This window comes from Miniopterus natalensis, chromosome 12 (genome assembly GCF_054644295.1).
Source record: "Miniopterus natalensis isolate mMinNat1 chromosome 12, mMinNat1.hap1, whole genome shotgun sequence".
NCBI lineage: Eukaryota > Metazoa > Chordata > Mammalia > Chiroptera > Miniopteridae > Miniopterus > Miniopterus natalensis.
This window is the reverse complement of record NC_142092.1, coordinates 68148484-68171992: the sequence shown is the minus strand read 5'-3', so window position 1 is coordinate 68171992 and position 23509 is coordinate 68148484. Positions and strand designations below refer to the sequence as shown.

The following is a 23509-nucleotide window of genomic DNA, read 5'->3' as shown; positions in this document are numbered from 1 at the left end:
GCGTAGCCCAGCACATAGACTCTTGCTGTCCTGTGTTATAACCAGACCCTCTGCCCATGGCCCTTCTCACAAACAAAAATTGCTCACATTTACTGATATGGCTCTTTGCATTCATCACTTCATTTACTACAAACACAGAAGCTAGGCTCTTTGATTATCTCCATTTACCAGCAAGGGAACAGAGGCTCAGGGAGGCTAAGAACTTGCTAAGGGTCACACAGCTAGAAAGAGGCTGAGCCTGGAGACCAGCCCAGTCAGTCTAGCCCCCAAGCTATTCTCTTATAGTTTCTTTTAATACTAACTGAGCACCTACTTATGCATCATGCTCTGTTCCAGCTGAGGCATGGTACACACAGAGAACTCTACCAAAGAAACTGCCTGACACATATAGCCAAAGTCAGATGCCTGCTCAGGCCCAACACAAAGAACAATGGGAGCATCAGTAACACACCTAACAGGAGGACACTGCATCTGCTTTCTCCTTTAAAGCTCATTATTGCCCTAAGGCAGGTGTTTGACCCTGAGGGAACTGAGGCACAGAGAGGTCAAGCATCTAACTTAAAGTCACACAGTCAGTAAGTGGCAGAGTCTAGAGGAAACTTTGAACCCTGAGGCTCCAAAGCACTGGCCTCTTTCCTCTGTCTACATGGCTAAGAATCTGGTGAAGTTGTCGGCCTCCCAAGGAATCAGCTCTGGGTTCACAAGATCAGAGAAGAGGCCAACATTTCCAGGACAGGGGCTGTGTGGCATGATTTCTGCTTAGCTCTGCCCCCACTCCTCACCACACCAGGAGCTCTCTGAGGGCAGCTTAGCCAGGGCCTGGTTGAGCCACTAAAGGCCCCCAGCTGGGTTCCCGGAGAGAGGCAGCAGTCTCTTACCCAGTACCCATCCTGGCCTCCTGCCACAAGCACTCCCCAAGCAGAGGACATGGCTGATTCCATGATACTAATATCCCTGTGCCCTGGAGCAAAATGTTTCTTTTTACCAGTTAATATTATTAGCACTATTATTACTGTTATTTTAATTTAAATCTTTGACATTCAGGGAACTGTTTTTCTGCAGCCACAAGGGCACGTCTGTGGGAGGATGGCACCTCAGTGACTGGCCTGAACTCTCGCCATGTGGACGGTTGGACCAGTGGGCGGCCAGCTCCGGCCTCCTCCAGGGGTCTGCCGCTGCTCACTTATCAGGCTGACATCCCACAGGGGGGCCGTCGCCCTGCCTGCCCTTCTGGCTCCAGGCCTGCCAACTGGAACCAGACCTGGAGGGGTGGGCGGAGGGGGCCTGTGGGAGGGGGCCGAGCCCTCACCACAGGCCCCTTTGCAGTTCAAAGTGACACACTCAGGCGGCTATCCCCTTCAAAGGGCAGACAGCGCCTGCCCTGAGCTGTTGGACCCTCAGCCTGAGCCCCGAAGGCAAGACAGGGGTAAAGGTGGCCCTGTGAGGGCTGGCCAAGCTCCCAATCATGGGGTGGGCCTGCTCCCCTGTCCCCTGCCCAGAGCTGGAGGGAACATCCTTCCGGGTAGCCAACTGTACATTAAAGTGGAATCTTGGGGAAATCACCTCCCTTCTCTGAACCTCCCTGCTGTCCTGGTGTATGTACAAAGCTCTCAGAAGGCACTCAGCAATGGTCATGTGTGATGGCGACAATGCTGCTGCTGCTGAGCACTCAGGGTCCCTCTCTGAGAAACACCACCCCAAAGTCAGACACTTGAGTGTGATTCCCATCAGCTGCTCACTGGCTGTGTGACCCAGGGCAGGTCACTTAAGTTCTCTGTGCCCTGGTCACTCATCTGTACGATGAGGCAGGGCACAGACACATGTCTCCCCTCAACACCCAAATATGCCCCATCTAATGCCAGGGTACTTGTTCACCCCAAGTGAGACCCACCAAGAAGGCTTCGTCTGAGTGCTCCCCTAACCCTAGGCCCCTCAAGGCAGAGGAGGGTCCAGAGGACAAATCTTGGCACCTGCAGATGCTGGCTTCATGACGGCACAGCTCTCAACTGGCTGTGTGACCCTGGGTGTGTGGCTTGACCTCTCTGAGCCCCAGTTCTGCCACCTGGAAACCAGGGTAAAGAACAGAGCTTTTAGGAACTCTCATCAAGATCTGGAGTGCTGAGGGCTTGGCCCCTAGCACAGACCTAGCATGTGCCCAGTAGGTGGTAGCTATTATCACTGCATTGCCATCTGAAGCTGTGTCACCTTGGGGAAATAACTGCGCCTCTCAGGTCAAGCTTGAGTGCTGCAAAATGGAAAATAATAATAATGCCTGCCCTGCGGCAGTGAGAAGATTCAGTGAGCGAGTCCCCATCAAACCTTTACCACAGGCAGCAGTGAATATTGGCCGTTAATTATGAGGCATTCATTCAACAAATAACAATGAGCTCTGGTGCTCAACTACACAGGGGCACTAAACTCAGCAAGGGGCCAGACTCTGTCTCCCCAAAGGATTGCTGAAAGTTTCTCCAATCCCAGTTCCACTTACTAGCTGTGCAACCTTGGGCAAGTTACTCAACTTCTCTGTGCCTTGGTTGTCTTCTCCAAAAACGAAAATCATAATGGTACCTAGGTCACGGCGCAGGTGAAGACCAGGAGCGCTTAGAGCAGTAATGTGTGGTAACCACCGGCACTCACTACGCATTAGCTGCTGCTGCCCTGTGCTCAGGGGGCTGAGTCTGCCTGTCAGCAAGCCCCCTGCAGCCAGGCTCCCTTCTGCAGCTCACAAACTCGGGAAGTGTTAGCTTCTGAGAGGCACCCCCAGCTCCTTGCAGAACAGAGGCTTCTGTGGGCTTCCTCCCTGGTCTGTTTCCCCAGCAGCTGGAGCACTTAGAAAAAAGCTCCCAGCCTGCTGGGCTTGTCAAAGCAGGGCCAGCTTTACTAGAACCAGGTTTGCGCGGTAATTTTGTGGTCATAAGAATTATTTTCTTTACATACTGCTATAGAAAGGGGAACTCCTGGCTTTTTTTTTTTTTTTTTTTTTTTTTAACCTAAATGAAGACACCATCAAGGGTAAATGTGCTGCTGGAGTTTTTAATAAAAACATGATGGAGGAAAACATTCAAAGCTCAATAATCAGAAGCAATTTGCGTCGTGAGCGGAGATGTGTCATTCCCGCCCTCCACCCCCTTGGCTGTGCTCTGTGCGGGACTGGCTTCAGGGCTGGCGACTTTAGACCTGTGGCAAAAATAATGAACAGCAGTGCGCTTGGAGATAGCCTGAAAAATATCCTGGGAAAGAAAAACATATGCCAAAGAGTGTGTTGTAAAAGTCATATTTCATGCCTGACTTTAGAGAATGTTAATAAGGATTAGAACCATACTCCAACAGAACAACTATCAGTCAAGGCAAGGTAATTAATTCTGCTTCAGATCTCTGCCCGAGAAAATGAAAGCGGTAAGTGTTGTTTCACAGCATAGAGACTCCATCGCACCAGAACAACCCAAGAACTTCCAAAGCCATGTTCTGAGCCCAGCTGAAAGAACACTGGCTGCTGCTGGCAGCCTGAGCTGATCTGTCACCCTGTAGATTTGGGGGATCTTTTCCGAATTGTAACAATATCAATTTTTTTTTTATTTCAGGATTGGCTAATAAATATGATTAAGATAACACGTCCCAAACCATATGTCCTCTGCTTGGCCTCCAACATGTGGAGGACAGATGTGTCTTCCACGTACAGATGACCCAGCCGGCTGCTTCCCCAAGGTAGGGACTCTGGGAGACAGAGCCCCAAGAGGTCCTGGCAGCCCGCTGCTCCCCGCCACCCCCCCCCCCCCCCAGTCAGTGCAGAGAGGAAGGGCCAAGCCCAGGGTGTTTGGGAGTCAGACATCAGATGAAGGGATGGTGGGATGTGGCATTGTGCTCACCTGGCTCTTGTCCTTCAGTGTCCCAATTTAGAAGATAAAATTCCCAAACGCACATGTTCCAAGCTATGAGAAAAGCTCCCAAAATATTTCATCATGGAGGTTCACCTATTACCCCTAGCCCCTCTCAGGAACCAGAATCGAAGGACCCTTTCCTCTCAGTGACCTCAGTCTAGGGAGGGCAGAGTAGGCCACTGCTAAAGCCAGAATCTGGGAGAGGGTTCTAGAAAGAATTGTGGAGTTGCCACACTGAAAATCCTTAACCTGGCAGTGGGCAGACTGGGGTTCCTGCCCCCATTCTGCTACACTTGAGTGAGCTTTTGGACAAGTCTCGGCCACACCTGGGCCTCAGTCTTCCCATTTCTGTAAGGACCTTGAAGAGCCCTTCAGCTGGGACATTCTAAAGCAGTGCCTGGTGTGGTGGTGGGTGTGGCCCTGCTGCACCCTTGCTGTGGTCACCTAAGGGGGTTCTTGGGTGCCATAGAGAAAGCCAGGACCTGAATATCAGGCCACAGAGGCCTGGGCCTGTTGGTATCAACAGCCAGCAGGGCTCCAGCTCTAGGAAGAGGCGGGCAGCAGGCTCAGAGGCTAAGGCTGGTGTGAGCCCTACCCTCCCAAAAGGCTCTGGGCCAAGGTATGAGTGAACGTCCTTCTTAGCTTTCCCTTGGGGAGAGGGGAAAGAAAGGAGAAGGGTCCAGGCCAGGCAGCCGGGCTCAAGTGAGCAGGGAGGGGAAGGTGCTGGGCCACAGTGGTAAACGAATGAATGAAAGAATGAATGAATGAATGAATGTCACAGGGAGGTGGGGGCTTCCCAAACCCATCACAGCAGGCCAGCTGAAGGCAGGACACCTCCTGAGAAAAAAAAGGTTATTAAAGGTCCCTGGGGGAGGGGCACTATGACCAGGATGTGCACCAGCTGCCTCCTGGGCAGGGGTGGGATACACAGCGGCCACTTGGCAGAGCTTGGGGGGGGGGGGTCTCCCTCCTGACCAGTCAGCTCTGAGAGCCCAGGGCAGGCAGACCAGAAGGGCCAGGATCCTCCTGAGCTGGACGGGGTCAGACCTCAGTGGAGGAGCTCAGTCCCTGGCTTCCCGGCCTCCTTTCAGCTGGGGCCCACTGGGCATTGATGGCCCCTATTACTGCTCAGGCCTTGGCCTCGCCTGAAGACCCCAGGTCTCTTCCCTTCCGTGCCCAGGAGCCCGGGCGGGCGGCGGGCGCTGCGGGCCCAGGGCTCGGCCGGCAGGGCTGATATGAACCATCTGCGTTGTCTTAGGCCGCCCCTCTGCCCACTGTCCCTCTGAACTCGGCCGGTTCCCGCGGGCCGTTTGATGCCTCGCAGGGTCACAGACCCCCGCACACAAATCACCGCCGCGGGGCTGGGGGTGGGGCGGAGGCGCTGAAACCTAATCCGCAAAGTTTGCTCTGCCGCAGGCTCGCTCCTTCCCTCGCTCGCTCGACCCCCCCCAACCCTTTCCAAACAAGGCTTATTTTTCTTGCCAAAAAAACAAAGTTGGTATCAAGTGTTTCGAGGGAGAAAGTCTCCCCCCCCCCGCCCCCGGCTGGGAGGCAGGGCCCGGGCTGCAGGCTGAGCCCGCGACTGCAGAGGGGGATCCGGGAGAGAGGAGAGAGGCCGGGCGGAGGTGAGCTCCGCTTCCCGGCCCGTGGGCCGTCCCCTTCCCAGCTCTGGTCTGTCCGGCCCTGCCCAACGCCCAACAGCCGCGGACACCGGGGTCTCTGACCCTGCCCTATGCCCCAGACCAGGTTCCGCGCCCGGAGAGGGCTCCCTCCCTCGGGGCTCTCGGTCCCGGTGCGGCCAGAGATGGAAGCATCACATCCTGCCCCTTCTCCCTCCCCATAAAACAGCCCTTGCCTGTCGCTTTTACGAGGTGACACCCTGCTCTCAGCCCGATTCTCCCCGTACTGGAGTTTGGGCTCGAGAGGGAGGAGACTGCGTGCAGCCAGGCGTCTCCAGAGCACTCCCGGGGCACACTGGGGTCCCCGGGCGGCCGCCCTGAACACAGCCTAAAGCCTAAAAGAGCTTTAAAAGGATGCCCAGGAGCCGGGTATATAAGAGGCAAATTCCTCAGCACTCCCCCCCCCCCCCCCAGCTCCGGTGATCCCGGGCCTTCCGTCTGAGAGCGCAGGAGCCGGCCCGGAGGTGGCCAGCCTGGTCCTTTGGAGGGGCGCAAAACCGAGACGTGGGGGCGCACGGGTTTCATTCGCTGCGTGTTGGTTTTGCTTTTTTTTTTTCTTTCTCCAGTCGGTGCAGCGACCCGGAACCGCGCACGGCTGCTTCTCCGGAGCCCGCGGCTTCCTGCGGTGCCTGGAGGCGCCCGCCCGCGCCTAGAGCCCGCGCCCCGGCGCCCGCGCGCCCGCCGAGGGCCGGTCCGTCCGGCGGGCAGCCTGGCTCGGGCGCGGCCGCCACGTCCAGGGCCCGCTCAGCGCACCCGGCTGGGTCTGCGCGGCCTGGGCACAGCAGGAAAGCCCTGCAAGCTGCGGGTCGGGGGCAGCGAAAGCGGCGGTGGTGGCGAGAATAAAGGCGCCACGGCCCGGCGGAGAAGCGGGTTTCCTCGGGGGGCTGAACAAAGGAATTCGCCCTCCGAAGAAACGGGCCGAGAGCGCGGCGGGGAAGGTCCAACCCCGAGACGCGCAGGAGTCCGAGCGCAGGAACGCTGGTCCCCGGGATCCAACGAAATCCGCCCCGCAGAAGACCCCAGCCTGGCATCTCCGCGTGGCCTCTCGGTTTTTGCCAATCCCGCTCTCAGGGGGACGGCGGGTGCGCACCCCCCAGGGCCACCCTTCCTGGGAAGAGGGGACGGAGCGCGCCCTGCTCTCCGTCAGTGCAAGCAAAAAATAAAAAATAAAAAACAACGCCCCCAACCAGTATCCTCTGTTGGTGAGGCCGTTGCCCCCATTTCCCGGAAGCTGACAGCTGAGGCTCCTGAAAAGCAACCCGTTCTTTCTCCCAGCCCTGCCTGCTGCAACGCTTGACCGGCTCGGGAGACCCAGGCGGGCGCTTGGAAAGAAGCGGCGGCGCCGGGGGGCGACAGGGCCGGAGCCCCCCCTCCTCCTGCCCTCGGAAGGGGTGGAGGGGACACGGTTGTAAGGTGCTCGCCCCCTTTTCTCTGCTGGACATGAATAAGGGGATTAGGACGGCAAGTTTCCGTCGCTCACTCCGTCGGACAAAGGGCCCCGCGGTTCCAGCGGGGCAGCCTCTGATTAAACGACAGCGCCCTGTCACTCAGCACCATCCTAGGTACTTGTGTTCGTGACATAATCTTATTAGAAGATAAAACCGGCGAAATCCTTTTCATAATGAAAAGTTACATTTAATGGCTGGACTCGCCCCCCCCCTCCCATCGCGGACCCTGCCCGCCTCCCCCCGTTGCTGTTGGATATGGCTCGCCTGTAATTGGCATTTAAAGCACCAGGTCCGGGGGAAAAACGGGGTTTAGGGTTTTTGTAATCCCCCTAAACTGTCTTTGTTCGAAATCTCCACAGATACAAGTCTGTTAAGAGTAAATATTTGTGGATTGATACAACCACATGTCCCCCCCGCAAACCAAATCTGAAAAAAATTCCACCCTCCCGCGGAGCTGGGGCCGGGGCGCGGGAGGTGGGGGCTGGGGCCCGAGGCTCCGCGCGCCGAGAGCGCGGCTTTCCGGCCGCTTGGCCGCCTCCAGGAGCTGAGGGACTTTGCACATTTCTCAGGCGGGAAAAAGGTCTTAGGCTCCTTCCCCCCCCCCCCAATTTTCTGTTCCCTCAATAAACAAACCTCCCGAACGCGCTGCTTTTGGGCCTGCCCGAGGGGGTCGGCGGGAGGGCTCGGGGAGGGGCGCCGGCTTTGCGCCCTTCCGAAGGAAAATGCGGACTCTCTCTGCCAGCCTCAGTCCCTTCCAGCGGGTGTAAGTGGCTCCGAGGGGACTCACTCCTCCTGCGCCGTGGGAGGCCCTACCCAGCGGGACTCCCCAAGTCCAGCCCAGGAGAGCACCTGGAGCCGCCAAGGGCCCCCCTCCCCCGAAGCGCGGAGGAGCGCGAAGGCTGTCGCGAGGGCCCCGGACTCCGGGCTCCAGCCAGCGCAGCCCAGCCCGTCCCGGGATCGGGTTCCTTCATAAATCAGCGGCTGGGTGAAAGGGCTGCGCTTTAGAAAGGGCAGGACCGTGTGCGCGTATTAGAGCGCGCGGTTCCCAAATCCGGGCTAAACCCCTGGTGACACCGAAATTCATCAACCGCCGCTGGCGCCCCGTGGCTCGGCTGAGGAGCCCGGGAGCCGAGGAGCCGGTGCACCGAGCTGCAAGACCCCTCCGAGAGGTGGGCCCGGAGGAGGGCCCGGGTGGACACCGCCGAGAGCCGCCCCCCACCTCCCGCCCGCGCGCCCGGCCTCGGAGGAAGCTCTCCCACCGGGAGAAAGGCAGTTATTCTAACCTTTTTCCTTCCCTCGCGAAGGCTGGCCCTACTGGGCATTCCAGCGCGAAAAGGGCAGTGACCCCTACCCCACCCCTCCCAACGCAGCTATTCCCCCACACCTTCCAGGCTGGGCGCTCTGGGGAGAATCCCAACTGTCCAGAGTGGGAATCTGGACCTTCAGGAAGGTCAGGACATGAGGATTTAGGGATGCCATCAGCTGGGGGAATGAGACACGCCTGGGGGAAATCCTCTGCATTGTAACTCTGGACCTGGGGGAAGTGCCTTAACTCCTTCAGCCTCGGTTTCCTCACCTACACATGGAGCTAGAGCGATAAAGGTCAATACAGGTATCCCAGGCACTCGAGAAAGGCCAACTCCTTTTCCTTCTAGGTGCATCACCGAGGCTGCCCCTCTGGGGTCAGGAAGGCTCTGCTCCTGCGAGTTCACGTCTACACTGGCCATGTTCAAGAGTCTGTTGGAGAAAAAATGAGACCTACATGCCTCAGTAGTACTGGGGTGTGCGTGGCATCCATGCACAGGCTGCTGACTGCCTGCCTCCAAGGACCAGTTTCTGACAGACAGCCTTGCCCCATTCCTTTTTCAAGGGAACATTTCCAAACACAGGCCCCAGACCTGGCCCAGGAGCTGGAGGGTGGGCCAGGCCCCTCGGGGAGGCCTGTTTTGGAGGCTACACTCTCTAGGCCTCCCACGCAAGGCAGACAATGCATTCCTGCCAGGCAGGGCGGCTCCGGCTCACTTCCCTGGCAGGCAGGCAGGAAGGAAACATACATTGACTGAATGCCCAATGCAGGCTGGCACCTTTGCATTTGTTTCAGTTTATCCTCAGAGATTAATTCTCTTTACCCTGGGAGATTGGAATTCTCACCCCTATTTCACAGAGAAGAAGACTGAGGCTCAAGAAGAACCATCAGCCCTTCCTTAAAGGCCCTTGGCCCGTGTCACTGAGAGCCAGTGCCCTTCTCCAGCCCTGATGTCATTGCAATCTTGCTCTCTCCTTTGAGAAAAATGTGTCCCACAGAGGGGACCTCCGTTTGGAGGAGGTGGCCGCAGAGCATCTTGGTCCTCTCCATCTCCACAGGCTCTGAAGCCCCAGGTCTGGGCAGCCTCCCACACCCCAACAGCCCAGTAACTAAGGCAATTCAGGAGTCACATGTCCACAGTCACTGAGTCCCCAAGGAGAGGAGGCAGGAGAGGGGGAACAGCAGTCACACCCAGCTCCAGCTTGTCCCAGCCCAGCGCTGCTCCTCCTCTCCCATCACTGCTGCTGCAGCCGGGGGCTGAGGCACCTAGGTGGGGGTGGGAGGAGGCTGGCCTCCTGTGTTCCTGCGTGCTCACTCAGCTTTCTGCATCTAGCCAGCAGCTCCATGTGCTCCTCACTCCCACCAGCCCTGGTGGGCACCTCTGTTGCTCTGGGCAGCCCTCAAAACCCTCCCGGGCTGGCAACCACCTCACAGTTCCCAGGGAAACCTCTTATAGCACAGGCCAGCCAGGAAGCAAACATCTTTGTTTCTCCTGGAACCGGACCCCAGGAACCGGGTTTTTCCTTCAGCGACACTTCCCCCAGCTCACTAAGTACAGGGCCAGCCAGGTGCGCTGCCATCAGCCAGCACTCTGGGTCCAGGCCTGTCTGAGCCAGACTCTGGATGGAGACAAAGCCCCCCCCTTCAATGTACTCACATATCCTCTGGACCCCTACACTGCTCCTAACCCCCTTCAGGGCCCCAGGGTCCACCGGGCAGGTCTAGCGGCTGCCAGTCAAGAAGCCGAACAGAAATGGATAGAATATTGCCCCGGGAATAACAAAGGAAGGGCCCACGCAGAAATTTATTTGTACTGATCAGGAGAAGCAAAGGTACAGGGCAGCGAGGAAGTGCTGTCAGCCAGGCCTGAAACCCAAGAAAGTTGCCATTCGGAGCACAGTGGCCCCTTATACCCCACACTCCACCACGCAGCAGTAGTTAAAGCAAACACAGGCCCTTCACTGCCCCGTCAGTTACACCTTCCCCCCAAAATTACACAAACTTTGAAAGATTTTTCAGAGAGAAGATGGATGCTTCAAGAGACTTGAGGTCAAGGCTAGGCTGTTTAAAGTATATTATTAACAAATAAACATTTACTGCAGAAAAAAAAAAAAAAAAAGAGAAAAACCCTATAGGCCACCAGGGAACCAAATCATGTTGCTTTTGGCTTCAAATGACAGGAGACATTTATGACATGAATGGAGAACACCAGCCGGTCGATGAAATGGCAAACGTCTGCCACTTTGCTTCCTCTGCCTTGTGAAGCAACTTTTTCAAATATGGTTTTCAGCCTGGCCCTCCCCTCACTACCACCGCCTCCTCACTTCTGACTGCAGTGGCAATAAATATATATAATTTTGGTTTTGCTCTTTGCTGCCATCAGCACAGAGTCTAGGGGTTGGAGAAGGCTGGGTCAGCCAGAGAGCCAAGGGCTTAGGGTCCTCCTGCACCCCCCATTGACTGACAGCTCGCCCAGGCTCCTAGGATGAGCCCACCACCCCTTTCTTCCTCCCTCCCCTGAAGCTGAGGCCTGACTGTAGTGTCCAACAAATTGGAAGTTATAACTCATGTCGTTGAGAGTATCCTCCATTCCTCAGTCTAACTAATGCCAAAGTAGTACTGGGTTGGGTTTTTTTTCCTTCCTTTTTTGTTTTAAAAACCTCACAGCGGCAGGACAGAGGAAGTTCTCTGGGGAGGTACTGCCTTCCCATTAAAAAAACCTCCCTGGGCTGGAGGGTCCTTGTGACCTCCTGGGTTGGCGTTTCTCACCTTTTAAACTTCATCTTCTTTTCAGAGAAACACGCAGATCCCTGGATCTCTCCCCCATACGCCTCCACTTCTGAATCCCCCCCTCAGTCTCAGAGATGTTTGAGCTTTATTTCCTGTCACTTGAATCACAAACACAATAAGCACCAACAGTTTTCCAAATACGAAATTATAATATTTAGTGTGCTTTTCCAAACTAACCCTGCAGATTCCAGTTGTTCCCCAGTGGAAAGGTCATTGCCCTGGTCCAACGTCCACCCACCATGGCTCCCAAGAAGAAATAGGCCAGCACGCCAGCCAGCCCCACCCCGCTGTCTGCTCTTCCTGATTAGGGCACAGTTGGCATCTGTTCTTACCCCTACAATCAGAAGTTTTTCTGCCTCTCTGGAGGTCCGAGAGGGGATACTGGGTCCCATGGAATATAGAACCCTTACTGAAGCCCCACTGGGTGCCCTGTGTAACCCTCACAACTCCCTAGGAAATGACATCATCATCCCTAGTTTGCTGATGGAGAGCCCATGGCTCAGAGATGGGCAGCCACCTGGCTAAGATCACACAACTGCTGAGTGGTGGGGCTGGGAGGTGAACCCAGGTCTGCCTCAGAGTCTAAAGCTCTTTTCATCAGTGTCCCAGGCAAAGGGAATGGTTTTCCCAGCGGCGCCCTCCACACAGCTTCCATACTGAGAGGCTCACGGCAAGCCTCGCATTCCAGCTGCACTTCTCTCCGACCACGGGCAGTTTGGAGCGGGTCCTTGAAGGCAAGGCATTCCTTGCCACACTGGTGGTGATAATAGTAACAACAATAATTTCCAGACAACAAGATGCCAGGCCCTTTGGGGCACATTATCTCAAATCCTTATAAGAATACTTTCCCCCAGGTGGGGAAGTCCCCATTTTACAGCAGAGGCTCAGGTAGGTCTCAGGGCGGCGTGGTCCTCAGCCTGGCCCCAGTAGACTGGGGGGGAGGGAGCTGAGGGTCACCAATCACATAACCCAGAGGAGATCCTCACAGCCTGCTTCCCCCCACTCGAGAAAAAAGCGGCAAACAAATTAGGCTACACGAGCCCAGAGCCTGGGGAATACAGGGTGAGCCAGGAGTCAGCTATGAATAATGCCTCCCTTCACCAGCAGACGACTGCAGCCTCAGGAAGGCCTTTGCTTACCCTTCCGCCTACAGCCAAGGTGCTGGGGTTAAATGGTGCGGTGCCCTCCCAGGGGCCAGAGGGTCCCCAGGCTTTGGGCTGTCAGAGTGAGCCCTTCAGCCCTCAGATCCCCAAGGAGAGCACTACGGAGGCCTTTTTATAAGGCAAAGCGCTGGCCCTGCCTTCCAGGGAGATCCATTTCCAGGACAGGCCCTTATCCCAGGCTGGGGGCAGGGGTGTCTGCAGCCCTGAATGAGTCCGGGGACTATGCCAGCTGGAGTACCCACCGGTGGAGGGGGTTCTGCTGGTAACTGGCACCCTACAGTAAGGCCTGGGGGAGGCCTTCCAAGCTGGGAGATGCAGCAGCCAGAAAAGACTGGGGCCCGACTTTGCTCTTCCCCTGCACCACACCCGGGCTCTGCCGCTGCTGGTGCTCCGAGGGGAGGTGAGCCTCCCAGGAAGGCCTTTCCCGGTGTAAACACTTCCAAGGAAAGGAATGTGCTGGGAAGAGTGGGGTTGGGCCACTGGAGCTTCATGCAGCCAGCTGGGGTAAATTAAAAATACATATATATATATATATCACCCTGCGACTCAGATGGCTTTTTGTGAAACTCAATCAAAGCCTCGCTGCCCCCTCCTGCCAAGATTGGCGCATCCTACCTGGGCAGATGAGCTCAAAGGGACCCTCAGCGGGGCCCTGTAACTGCGAAGAAGAGGCGAGGGCACCCGGGCAGGCCCCAATGGCTTCAGGGCACCCAGCCCCGGAGGCCGCGGTGGTGCACAGCCGGGCAGGAGCCCCGCGTCTTTCTGCGCACACAGGCTCCCGCTCGCACACCGATGAGTCTCGGGTCGCCAGACCTGGGAGCTGTCTTACAAGCGATTAGACTCCATTTTGTGACAGATTTTTGGATTCTCCTGCCAACCCTCCCCCCTTCCGGAGCCTCCTCCAGGAATTCGCCACCTCCTCAGGATAGAAACCCTTTCCAGACGAGCCACAGACGGCGAGAAAAGAGTTACATATTTCTGTTTGGCCAAGCCACCAAGAAAAAAATGGGGGGCGGTATGCTGTCATTTGTTCATGTGTTCTCCCGTGGCGGAAGGAGAGGGGTGTTCATGATTTTGCATTTGGAGGCCACATCTCCTCCTGGTTTTCTAGCCAGAATTTCTGTCCGAAGGGCTCAGGCAGCGGAGCGGCCAGAGCCTCGGGCACAGGAGAACAATCCGATGCTTTTGTTTTTTTTCCTTAGAAGGAGGCCCCCCCCCCAAAAAAAACACATAGGGGAAAAAGGAGACTTTCGAGTTACACGTGAAAATGCCAAATGTCTCGGCCCTGCTCTTTTTGCCTGTGCAGGGCATGCCGGTGGATTTTTATCAAATGCTATTAAATTCGTCCCAATGTCAATTAATTACCCCCATGGTGCGTAAAATAATGCTGCGCTTCTGGGTGTCCAGGATCTTTGAAAACAAGTCGAGTGGAGGAAAAGAGCTTAAGAAAAATAGCCACCTCTTCCTAAGAACCGAGCCCCGCTGCTCCTCGCGGGCAGGACACGTTTTTTCAGAAGTTACAGTGCTGGGGGGTTGTTAATTTCCCAATACTGCTGACGCACAGACAAGACAAAATCGAGAAGGCACGTTTCTGTGCCCACTTGCCCGGATTCTCGTCTGAAAGCATTTACGCACAGATGCAATAAATATGCCTCTGCGATCCTCAAAGAAAAAAAATAAATCGTGAAATATATTTTTATTGTGAAAAGAACACTGCTTCCCAGTGAGCCCCTGCTTGCCTGGCTGCGCTGGCTGGTTCTCCCCGAGAAACGCTGAAGCGAGACTCGCCCCAGGAATTTGTCCCCAGGATTGTCTTGATAACAACCCTTCCTCAGCCCCCAAATAAGCCCACCTAGTGCAGGTACCTAATTGGGGTTACTGGAAGAAAGAGGGGATGAGGGAGATGGGGGCACCGTGAGGGGTGTGAATGATGCCCGCCCGGAGGCTGCAGCCCTGCTGGACCCAGACTCCGACCCGAGATTCGCCTTACTCCAAAACTGACCCGCAAACACACCCCTGCTGCACTGAAGAAGAAAGCTGTTAGGCGCCTTTTTTCTTTTTAAAACAAATATACTTTTGACAAAGCAATCACAAATGTTTAATTGTTTTGTAAAATGAGGGGGTGGGTCACTCAGCTCTAAGGCGGAAAATCCAGTTCAGATTTTGTGACTTTATAGCTCTGTGCTCTGAAGAACTAGAGGTATCCTCTCCTTGTTTTAAAAAGAAGCTCCATAAATGACTGGGTGGCGGTGATGGGGGGTTAGGGTGAGCAGCGGAACGAGCAGATTTGTACAAGAGGTTGGAAAGAGCCTTTCCAATATGAAAAAAAAAATTTCAAAAACCTGCACAAATGACTCGGAGGCCCATTTCCAGCTTCCTGAGCCTCCTGTCCCCACATGTTGAGTGGTCCAGGCCAGTGGCTGAGCTGAGTGGAAGTGGCACTGCCAGAGCCTAGCTCGGGTTGGGCAGGCAAAGCAAGTGAGGGCTTCGCGGGACGACAGGGCTTGGGTAGGCTGGAGGCTGGTGAGCTCTGCCGAGGGGCTGCTCCCAGGCCGGCCCAAAGCCGCCGACCACATTTACCCCAAACCACTTTCCCCATCTGTGCTGCCCTATGCCTGCCTGTGGCTGAGATGACTGGTGGCCTCACCTTCTCCTGGAACCAGAAACCCATCGGTCCAGGGCACAGTGCAAACTGGATCAGCGGCAGTGTGCCTAATCCGGGGGTTCTCCACACAGAGTGGGAGGCCTCAGCTGGGCTCTGGGACCAGAGAAAGAGCTGACTCTCCGAATCTGGCCCCGGCTTCTGCCCGCAGAGCCCCCCGCCGGCAAGAAGAGCAAGGCACAAAAAACAGCTCTTGCTAGGCCCCCAGACCAGGGGAGTACAGCCAGATTAGGCCCTCGTCTAGGGCTCAGCCAGAGCCTTTCAGAGTAGAACCCGATGCCCTCTGGAGGGTTCTGGCTTCAGCCACGTAGTTGGAGGGGCACGCCAGCTGCTCCAGTTTTCATCAGGGCCTGGATTTAGAGACAGTCTCCGGGCAGAGCAGGTAGGCTGCACTGACCACCAGGCACTAGCAGCCCAGCCGTTTCCCAGAGGCTTGGGCACACACAGTCCCCTCTGAGCCCAAACCACCCGAGCAGCCTACCCACCCTGCACAGCCCCATCTGAAAGAGTTTTCCAGGCCTCACTAGAAAGTAGTCGCAGGCACCCACTTGCCTTCGCAATGCTGCCCTGGGGATTCCCACACCCCTCTTTTGGCTGTTGCATCTCTCTGCCTCCTTGTCAATCATACTGCCAGGCACAAAACCCAGATGGAAGGAAAAAAAAAAAAAAAAAAAGCCGCATCTACTCTTATCCGTCCCCAGCCCCTTGCCAGACAAATCCACAGTCTCGGCTAAAAACAAAAGTCAGCAGGTAGAGCTCAAACCACAGCCTCTGGCCTCAACCCTGAGGCTTGAGCTACACCCAGGCAGAGCAGGCCACCCCTCCCCAACAAGCCTGCTGGGGAAGGCTGATTGGGTCAGTTCCCCACCCCCACGGGGAGCCCCAGATTGTGGTTTGCCACCTCTTGAGGTCCTCTTCCTAGACACCTTCTCCAGCCAACAAAAATTATAGGCGCAGAATTCCCGCATGGAACGGTTTTGGGGAGGATGGGCATCCTCTCCTCTCCATCAGGGACTAAAAATGCAGCAGGGCACCTGGCAGAAAGGGGGTGTGGGGGGCCGCTCAGGCAGTTCAGCATCCCCGCGCTCCACCTCCTTGCTCCAAGAATCCCAAACCTCCACAAACCCTGCCTTTGGGCTGGAGAAGCACACGGCCAGGGCCTGACTCCCTAGAGCACTGCTTTCGTTTGGAAATCCATTCTTGATCCCCAAGTCAGGCCTCCTAGGACCGGGGCATCTATCCCCCAGCGGGCCCTGGGCCTTGTCCCGCGCACCCCAACTCGGCGGCCCAGCGCAGGTTTTTCGGACAAAGGACAGCAGCTAGGAGCTGTGGGAGGCTCCCGGCCACCCACCGGCGTTGGCCGGGCTGGGATGGTTCGCCCCTGCCAGGGACGCGCAGCCCGCGCGGAGCCCTCGGAGCTGCGGGGCCCAGCGGCGCACGGAGCCGGCGGCGGGGCGGGCGCGGGCCCGCGCGGCTGGAGCGCGGGGCGGCGCGGGGAAGGGGAAGGCAGAGGCGCTTACTGTTGGTAGTCTTGTTTGCAGTAGAGTTTCCGATCCCGGAAGTAGCAGCTGGTGGTGAGGGCTTGCTGACACGCCGCGCACTGCAAACACTCCTCGTGCCAGGACGACTCGTTGACTCGCATCAGGAAGCGGTCGGAGATGGGCCGCTGGCAGCCCTCGCAGACGGCGGGATGCGGGCAGTCGGAGCCTGCGGCGCACAGGACGAGAGCGGGCCGTCAGCGCCCACCAGCCCGGCCCCGCGTCCCGGCCGCCGGTGCGCGCAGCCCCGGCTCCTAGGGCGAGGGCAGCCCGGCGGCGCCGCCCGCCGCCCGCGCTCCCCGGGCCGCGGCGCCAACGGCCGGGCAGCCTCGGGTAGCTCGTCTCAGTCCGCGGGCCTCGAGCCCTGGCTCGGCGCGGCGCTCTCCCCTGCTCCCGAGGTCCAGCGCCGGGTATTAACACGCATGAGAACCAGCACGGCGCGGGGCAGCCGCTGGCACCGAGGCAGGCGAGGTGAGGCCGGGGTGCTCGCCGGCTGACACGCCCCACAGTGGCATTCGTGGTCTTCTGTCCCCAATCTCCCCCAAATCTGTGATTTGGGGGACTCAGGGGACACTTTTATAAGCTCCCCCTCCCCAGCTGACCTGGCACTACTTTCAAGCTTGCCAAGGGGGCTACTGGGGCTCTCCATCACCCACCTCCTGTCTCCCGCCCAGAGTGGCATCTCTGGATCCGAGGCCCGTGGAAGATGGGGGTGGGGTGGGTGGGGGAGGCTGGAGCTGTCCTGTCCTCCCTTTTCCTAGGTGATGTCCCTGCATACCTGTCCCCGCAGGATGCCCGTCTAGCTTGCTGCCCCTCTGGTGACCACTCCAGGAGTTTTCTAGGTTCCCCCACACCCCCATGTCCTGCAAACAATTTCATTTATCAGTCGGCCTAGACGCCTGCTTCCACCTCGGGACGAGGCCCCCGTCTCCTGCCCACGGCCGCTTGGGCGTTCCGACCCCGCACTCACCCAGCAGCACCCCCAGAGTGGCGGGCCCGGGGCGCAGGGCGTGCTCCTCCATCTTGATGCCGTCCAACATCTTGGCGCAGTCCGTCTGCCCGCGGGGGAAGCACCTCTCCAGCGACTCGGGACCTGTTGCTATATCCATGGGACGCGGGGCGTGCTGCGGGCCCCGCCGGCCAGGGTGCTCGCCCACCCGCCCGCCTGCCCGCCCGCCGCCGCCGCCGCCGCCGCGTCCCGGAGCCGGGGAGGCGCGGCTCCCGCGGGGTTGGGGCTGCGGCCGGGGCCGCCGGCTGCCCCCGGCGAGCGTGCAGAGGCGACGCGCTGGCCCCGGGCCCCGGCGTCGTGCTGGCGGGCGGGGCGGCTGCGGTCCGCGCCGCGCTCTCCCGGGCACTCGCAGCCACGCGCGCCGGCTCTTCTGTCACCTGCTTGTCAGCCCCGGAGCTGGGCTGCGGCCGCGGCGGCAGACGGAGCCGCGGGGAGGAGACGGCGGCAGCGGCGGCGGCGGCAGCGGCGGCGGGCGGGGGAGGGGGCGGGGGTGTAGGGGCGGCCCCGCGGGCCGGCGGGGGGGGCGCGGGCGGCGCAGCGGGGTCCCGGGCGGGGCGCAGCGGGCCGCGGGGCTCCCGGCGCGCTCCCCGCGCTACTCCAGTGCCATGGTGCGCCCGAGGAGCCGCTCGGTTTAGAGCCGGGGCTGGCGGCGGAGGGATACTCCGGCCGGGAGCCGCCTCACCCCTCCTCAAACTTCCTGACATTTGAACTCATTGGAGCGCTTCGTATCCCTGCGCCGGGATGAGCCGGCGGCTCCACGTCAAATAGTGCCGTCGCTGCCCCCCTCCCCCCGCGGGAGGGCTCCCCGCGCCCCCAGCTCGCGCCCCGCGCGGCGCCTGGCCCCGGGCACGGGCTCGGGAGCCCCGGCCAGGCCGAACGCCCCGCTGGTCCCTCTCAGAAGTTTGGGTCGTCCCCCAAACAAATCCTTCTGCCCCACCCCCTTGAAAAATTGATCTGGGAGTTGGGGAATGAAGGCTTTCTTTTTTCTTTCTTGCCTTCTTCATTATTAATATTTTGTAAAGCTTCAGCGCTAAGAGGAGTGGCCCCGAACGAGGCCAGACTGCGCGGACGGCGGGGAGCGCAGCGGCTCCACCCGGGGACGGCGCCGGCCGGGAGCGGCTGCCCGGGGACCCGACTGTCGGCCGAGGTAGGTGGCACCGGGCTGAGTCGGCGTCCCCAGGCGGCGGCGCCTTCCCGGGGCCGCTTGGGTCCGCGGAGAGGGCTGGCTGTCGGGACCAGGTTCGGGGGCCGGCGGGAGGGGAGGGCTGCGGGCCCAGGACTTGCCAAAAGGGACTCTGGCCCAGGGAGAGGGGGTGGGCCCTGGATTTGGGGTGAAGGGTCCGGAAAGGCCTCAGACGTCGCAGAGATTAGGTGGAGGGGTGATCGAAGATCGCGGAGGGGCCCCAGGATCAAGAGTGGGGGACACTGGACAGGCGAAGAAGGTGAGGCCGGGGTTCAGGCGACGGAAAGTTTGGAGGACGATTACGTCTGGGAAAGGGGGTCCCCACGTAGGGTTGGGGGGCAATGGGTGAGAACCTGGCCTCCCTCGATTTCGAGGGAGGAACACAGGTAGGGGGTGGTGGCCCCAGGTCGGGGACTGAAAGTCCGGGACGTATGTTTTCCCCCCGCTCGAAGGAATTCCGATGGGGCGCTGGCATAGGCGACCGTTGGTGGTGGAGAGACCCGGACAGGGGTCTGAAGGCCGCGCCCGGGGGGACAGCGCCGTAGAGAGGCCGGGCGAAGTGGGCCTCGGCGCCCCGAGCGAAAGGCCGGCGAGAGCGAGCGGCCGGCTCCGTCGCGCGCGAGGCCTGGCACCGCCCGGCCTGGCACCCGCGCTGGGCGCGCAGGCCGCCGCTTCGCGCTCGGCGCCCCGCGCCGGCACCGGCTGTGTCTTCGGGCCCCGGGTGCCCGCGGAGGCGCGGCTCGCTCGGAGGCGGGCGCGGGCGGACTCCGCGCTGCGGCCGGCGGGCTCCGGCCCCTCGGGGAGCGGGGCAGCGGCGCGGAGCGGGCGAGGGCGGAGGGCGCGGGAGGCGGGTCCCCTGACCCCGCTGGAGGCGAGAAGGCGGATCGGATTTGGAGCTTACGGGAGGCTCGGTGAGAAGCGGCCCCCTGTGCCGCGGGGCCCCGCGGAGGGGCCCGGCTTTGTCGAGGATCAGGGCCTCCCGCCGCACCCCGGTACCTGCGTGTGTGTCGGTGGGTGCCGCCGTGTGTCCGCGCGTGTCGATGCGCCCGCCTGTGAGGCTCCTGCGTACGTGTGCACCGTGTTTCTGTGCACTCACCGTATTTCTGTGCCCCTGCGACTCTCTGGGCCTCGAGAGTGTGAATCTGTGCCCGTGTGCCCGATTCCCCTGCACCCGTGGGTGTGTGATTGCGGGCCTTCCGTGCCCGTGTCTCCCGTGGTTTTGCAGGTCTTTGTGTGCACCCCTGGGTCTGTGTCCCTCTACGCGGGCGCGTGTATCTTGGTGTGCCGTCTCTCAGCCTCTGTATTGTGCCTGGATCGGTTTCCGTAAGTGTGTCAGTGTGTGTCTCCGAGTTTCTGAACGATTCAGTGTGCTCGGGTGTCTTTTGGGGGGTTCGGGGGGGTTGTCTGTGTGTCTGGCTCTCTGTCTCCGTGTATTTCTCGGATGCTGTGTGTCTGTATCCAGGACAGTGGATGAGTGGGTGTGGAGTTTTTCTCACACGTCCTCGATCCTCGGTCCCCGAAAGCCCCAGGCCTTGGGCTCCCGAGGCTGGGCCAGGGCCGCCTTCTCGCGGCGTCTGGGGCGGGGGCCGGCTGCGGGAGAGGAGCGGGCGGCGGGCGGCGCGGGGCCAGCGCGGGGCTGGCGGACCGATCGGGCGTATTCTGCCCTCTGCTGGCAGCGCTGCGCCCCTGCACCTGCTGCCGGGCGCCGGGGCCACAGGGTCCCCGCTCCAGGCCCAGACCTTTGCCTTCTCCGGAGCGCACTTGGAAATCCTCTCGGGTCACAGGCCCTGCAGACCCACCCCAGGCCCCAGACTCCGGGTGCAGCGATCCATCCCCCTCCCTCTGTGTCCCGTTACCCCCTTCCCCGTGCCCTGCCTCTTCCTCTCCGCACTTCTCCCTTTCGGCAGAATGGGGGCCCCTGTGGCCAGGCCTCTTAGACTTCTCTGACCCTCGGGCCGTGCGTCCAGAGGCAGAGCCGAGTCGGGGCCGCCGGCTGTGTCCAGGGTGGCGATCCCAGGGCCACCAGCTGGCCGGGTCTCTCAGCGCAGGAGGACATGCGGCTGCCCCCCCCCCCCCCCCAGTGGCTGGTCTGTCCTGGGGCTCACAGATTTTTGGCAGGTCTCTCCGCGCCCTTACCCGCGGCGCAGCCCACAACGCCCGAGCTAAGGTTGGGAGGGCCAAGGCTGGGGCTCAAAGCCACCCGTGGCTGCCGAGGTGCGAGGCGCGGCTCCGGTGAGCGTTGCCCTCTCTGGTCCGGGAGGCGGGCTGCTGGGCGCGCGCCTGCGGCCCCCTCCCGACGGCCTCCCCACTCCCTGCCCATTCGTCTACCCCTCTTTCCGGGCCGCCCCGTAGGTCCTGTTTCTTGCCCTTTGTTCCTGCTCACTGGCCGCTCGTTCCCGCAGCTGAGTCTGTGGTCCCGGATCCTTCGCACACAGGCGCGCAGAGGCCCCGGGTCTCTCTCAAGCACCACCGCGACTTCTGCACCCCCAGACCTCTGCCCCTGCTGAAGAAGTGACCGACTGGACGGCAGAACCGGGCCTAGGCCCCGGGTCGGATGCAACCCCGTGGGCAGCGAGCCCGTGCCTGGTGCTGCCCCCCAGCAGCCGGGTGATCCAGGGCCCGCAGGCTGGCCCGAGCGCCGCCGGACGCACGACGCGCGGAGGCTCCGGCCAGGGCGGGACTCTCTCCGGCTCGACTTCAGCCGCAGAAAAAGCTGCAGATTTTCTCCACCTAAGGAAAGACTCAGGCGGCTGTGCGGAATCGCTTGGCTTGAAGAAGCAGAACCGGCGAGGGAAGCCCTAAGGTCGGAGTCTGGGCTTCCCAGACCCTGTGCGCGCCCCGTCTTCGCTGAGCCCTCCCCATTCCCCGTGGCTCCCCTTCTTAGCGCCCTGCGCCCCCCTGCCTCCCAGCCCGAGCTGCAGCCCGGCGCATCCCCGCCCCCTCCCTTGGCCCTTCCCGGTGCTGACTGACCGCAGCCCAGCCCCGGTACCCTCCCAGTTTACCAGGAGCTGGACCCCCGGCAGGGCCGCGTGCCCTGGGGCAGGAAAGTGCAGGGGAGGAGCTACGGGCCGGGATGCGGCCCTGCTGGAGAGCCGCTCGGATGGATCCATGGGAATCAGCCGGACTGAACCCGAGCCTCCCCAAGCCACGGCCCGGTTGGGAGTTGCTATTCTGGGAGGCAGCCCTGGGGTCAGGAGACCTGGGAGCTCTGGAAGTGGAGATGGATGGCACCCACAGAAGTCCCCATGCTCCCCTCCGCAGGCCCAAGGGTGCTTGGCCCCAGGACATGTAGGTCAAAGGCTCAGGCCCCTTCTCAGCTAGCAAAGAGATGGATGTGTGTGATAGCTAACCTGGTTACCTTCCCACAGGCCAGGGGAAAGCGTCTGTGATCTTGTGCTTTCCAAGAACTCAGAGACCCTGAGTTGGATGGAGGTCCAAAGAGAGGAGTGACTGGGGAGAGGTCCAAGCTGCAGTCCCTCTGACTCAGGGCTGGGAGCAGGTTCTCCTCCTTCTGGGGTTTTCTAGGCAGACAGGAGAGGTGGCAGGGGATGGGATTTCAGGCAGAGTTTGCTGGTGAGGCACAGTGTGTGCCACTCGGACTGAGGCTGTATGCTCGGGTGTGCCTCTGTGCAGTGTGGGGGCCTGCCCAGGCCAGCAAAGGTCCTCTGTTCCCCGCAGCTCGGTCCCACCCTCAACCAGCTGGTGGGACCTCTGGCTATAGACCCATGAACTTTCAGCACAAGGTCTGGGTCATTAGTTATGAGATTCCTCCCTGGTGGGTCAGGAGAGCATGCTCCCTTAGATCCAAAGGGTGCTGTCAGCCCAGGGCTGGTGCTCAGGGAGGGACAGTGCCCTGGCCAGGTGGCCCTGGTCTAAGGTCTTCCATTGGCCAGGCAGGGGCTAGGAGTGGTCCAGAGCAGATCTGTGGGAGTCACCCAGCCCTGGTTCAGGATCTAGGTGTGGGACCTCAAGAAAGTCCTGCTCTCTCTCTTTGCACCTCAGCTTCCACATCTGTAAAGTGGGCATAAGGACAGCATGTTCCCTCCAAGGCTGTGGAGAAGACAACATGTCATGTAAGTGCTCACCAAAGTGCGTGGCACATAGTGGGCTCTAGAAATATTTGGTAAATGATTGGATGGAAGGGAGTCCTCAGGACTTGGGAAAATCACAGCTCCTCCTCCCACCAGAGCCCAAGAAGAAACCACACTGAGCTTGGCCATCTCCCTTCCTTTGGGGCAGGTGAGACTCAGATCCCCACAGCTGTGGACTGGACACAGGAGACCTCCCACCCCCAGGCAGTGCCCAGACTTCCAGCACAGGCAGCCTGTGGAACCCAGTGCCAGGGCTCTTGGTGGAGAGCAGAATTAGGGGTCCAGCCCATTGCATTAGAAAAAACTGCACGGGACTCTCAAGGCACCGTTGATATTTACTTTTTAAACGGCACTTTCCTCAAGAATCTTTGCATTTCTTACCAAATGGATGGGCTGGGTTTTTTCAGCAGCCCATCCAAAACCAGGGGTTTCACTGGCAAAGTGCTCGAGCCAGAACAAAGAGACGACCAAGGACCATATTTGGAACCAAAAAAGCCCCATTAGGACACTAAGAATAACTCACAGAAAGACGTTTTATATGAATTGGACACATTCACAAAAGCAAGAAAGTTCATTGGTTTCCCTCGGGAGGGTCTGGGCTGGGAAAGGGGGTGGCTGAGTGTGATGCGGGCCCAGCGCCCGTCCTATTTGATCTTTATGTTCAATCCACTTCAAAATGCTGGGGATCAGTGGAGTTGGAGGTTCGCCCCTTCCTGTAATTATTTGGTGTCTAGTAAAGTTTTTATGAGTGTCTGTGCAAAT

At 59.5% G+C, this 23509-nt stretch overlaps 1 protein-coding gene across 2 annotated transcripts in view; it reads right to left on the bottom strand.

Annotated features, from left to right (window-relative positions):
- LMX1B (LIM homeobox transcription factor 1 beta) overlaps positions 1 to 17638 on the bottom strand; it is a 77892-nt gene extending 60254 nt beyond the window's left edge. For both annotated transcript variants that reach the window (XM_087822916.1, XM_087822917.1), the window contains exons 1-2: positions 17435 to 17638; positions 16447 to 16633 (exon numbers count right to left, since the gene is read on the bottom strand). In XM_087822916.1, the coding sequence (XP_087679042.1) occupies positions 16447 to 16633; positions 17435 to 17573 (326 nt within the window). In that variant the 5' untranslated portion in view covers positions 17574 to 17638. The remainder of the gene's footprint in view (positions 1 to 16446; positions 16634 to 17434) is intronic.
- Between the last annotated feature and the right edge of the window lie 5871 nt (positions 17639 to 23509).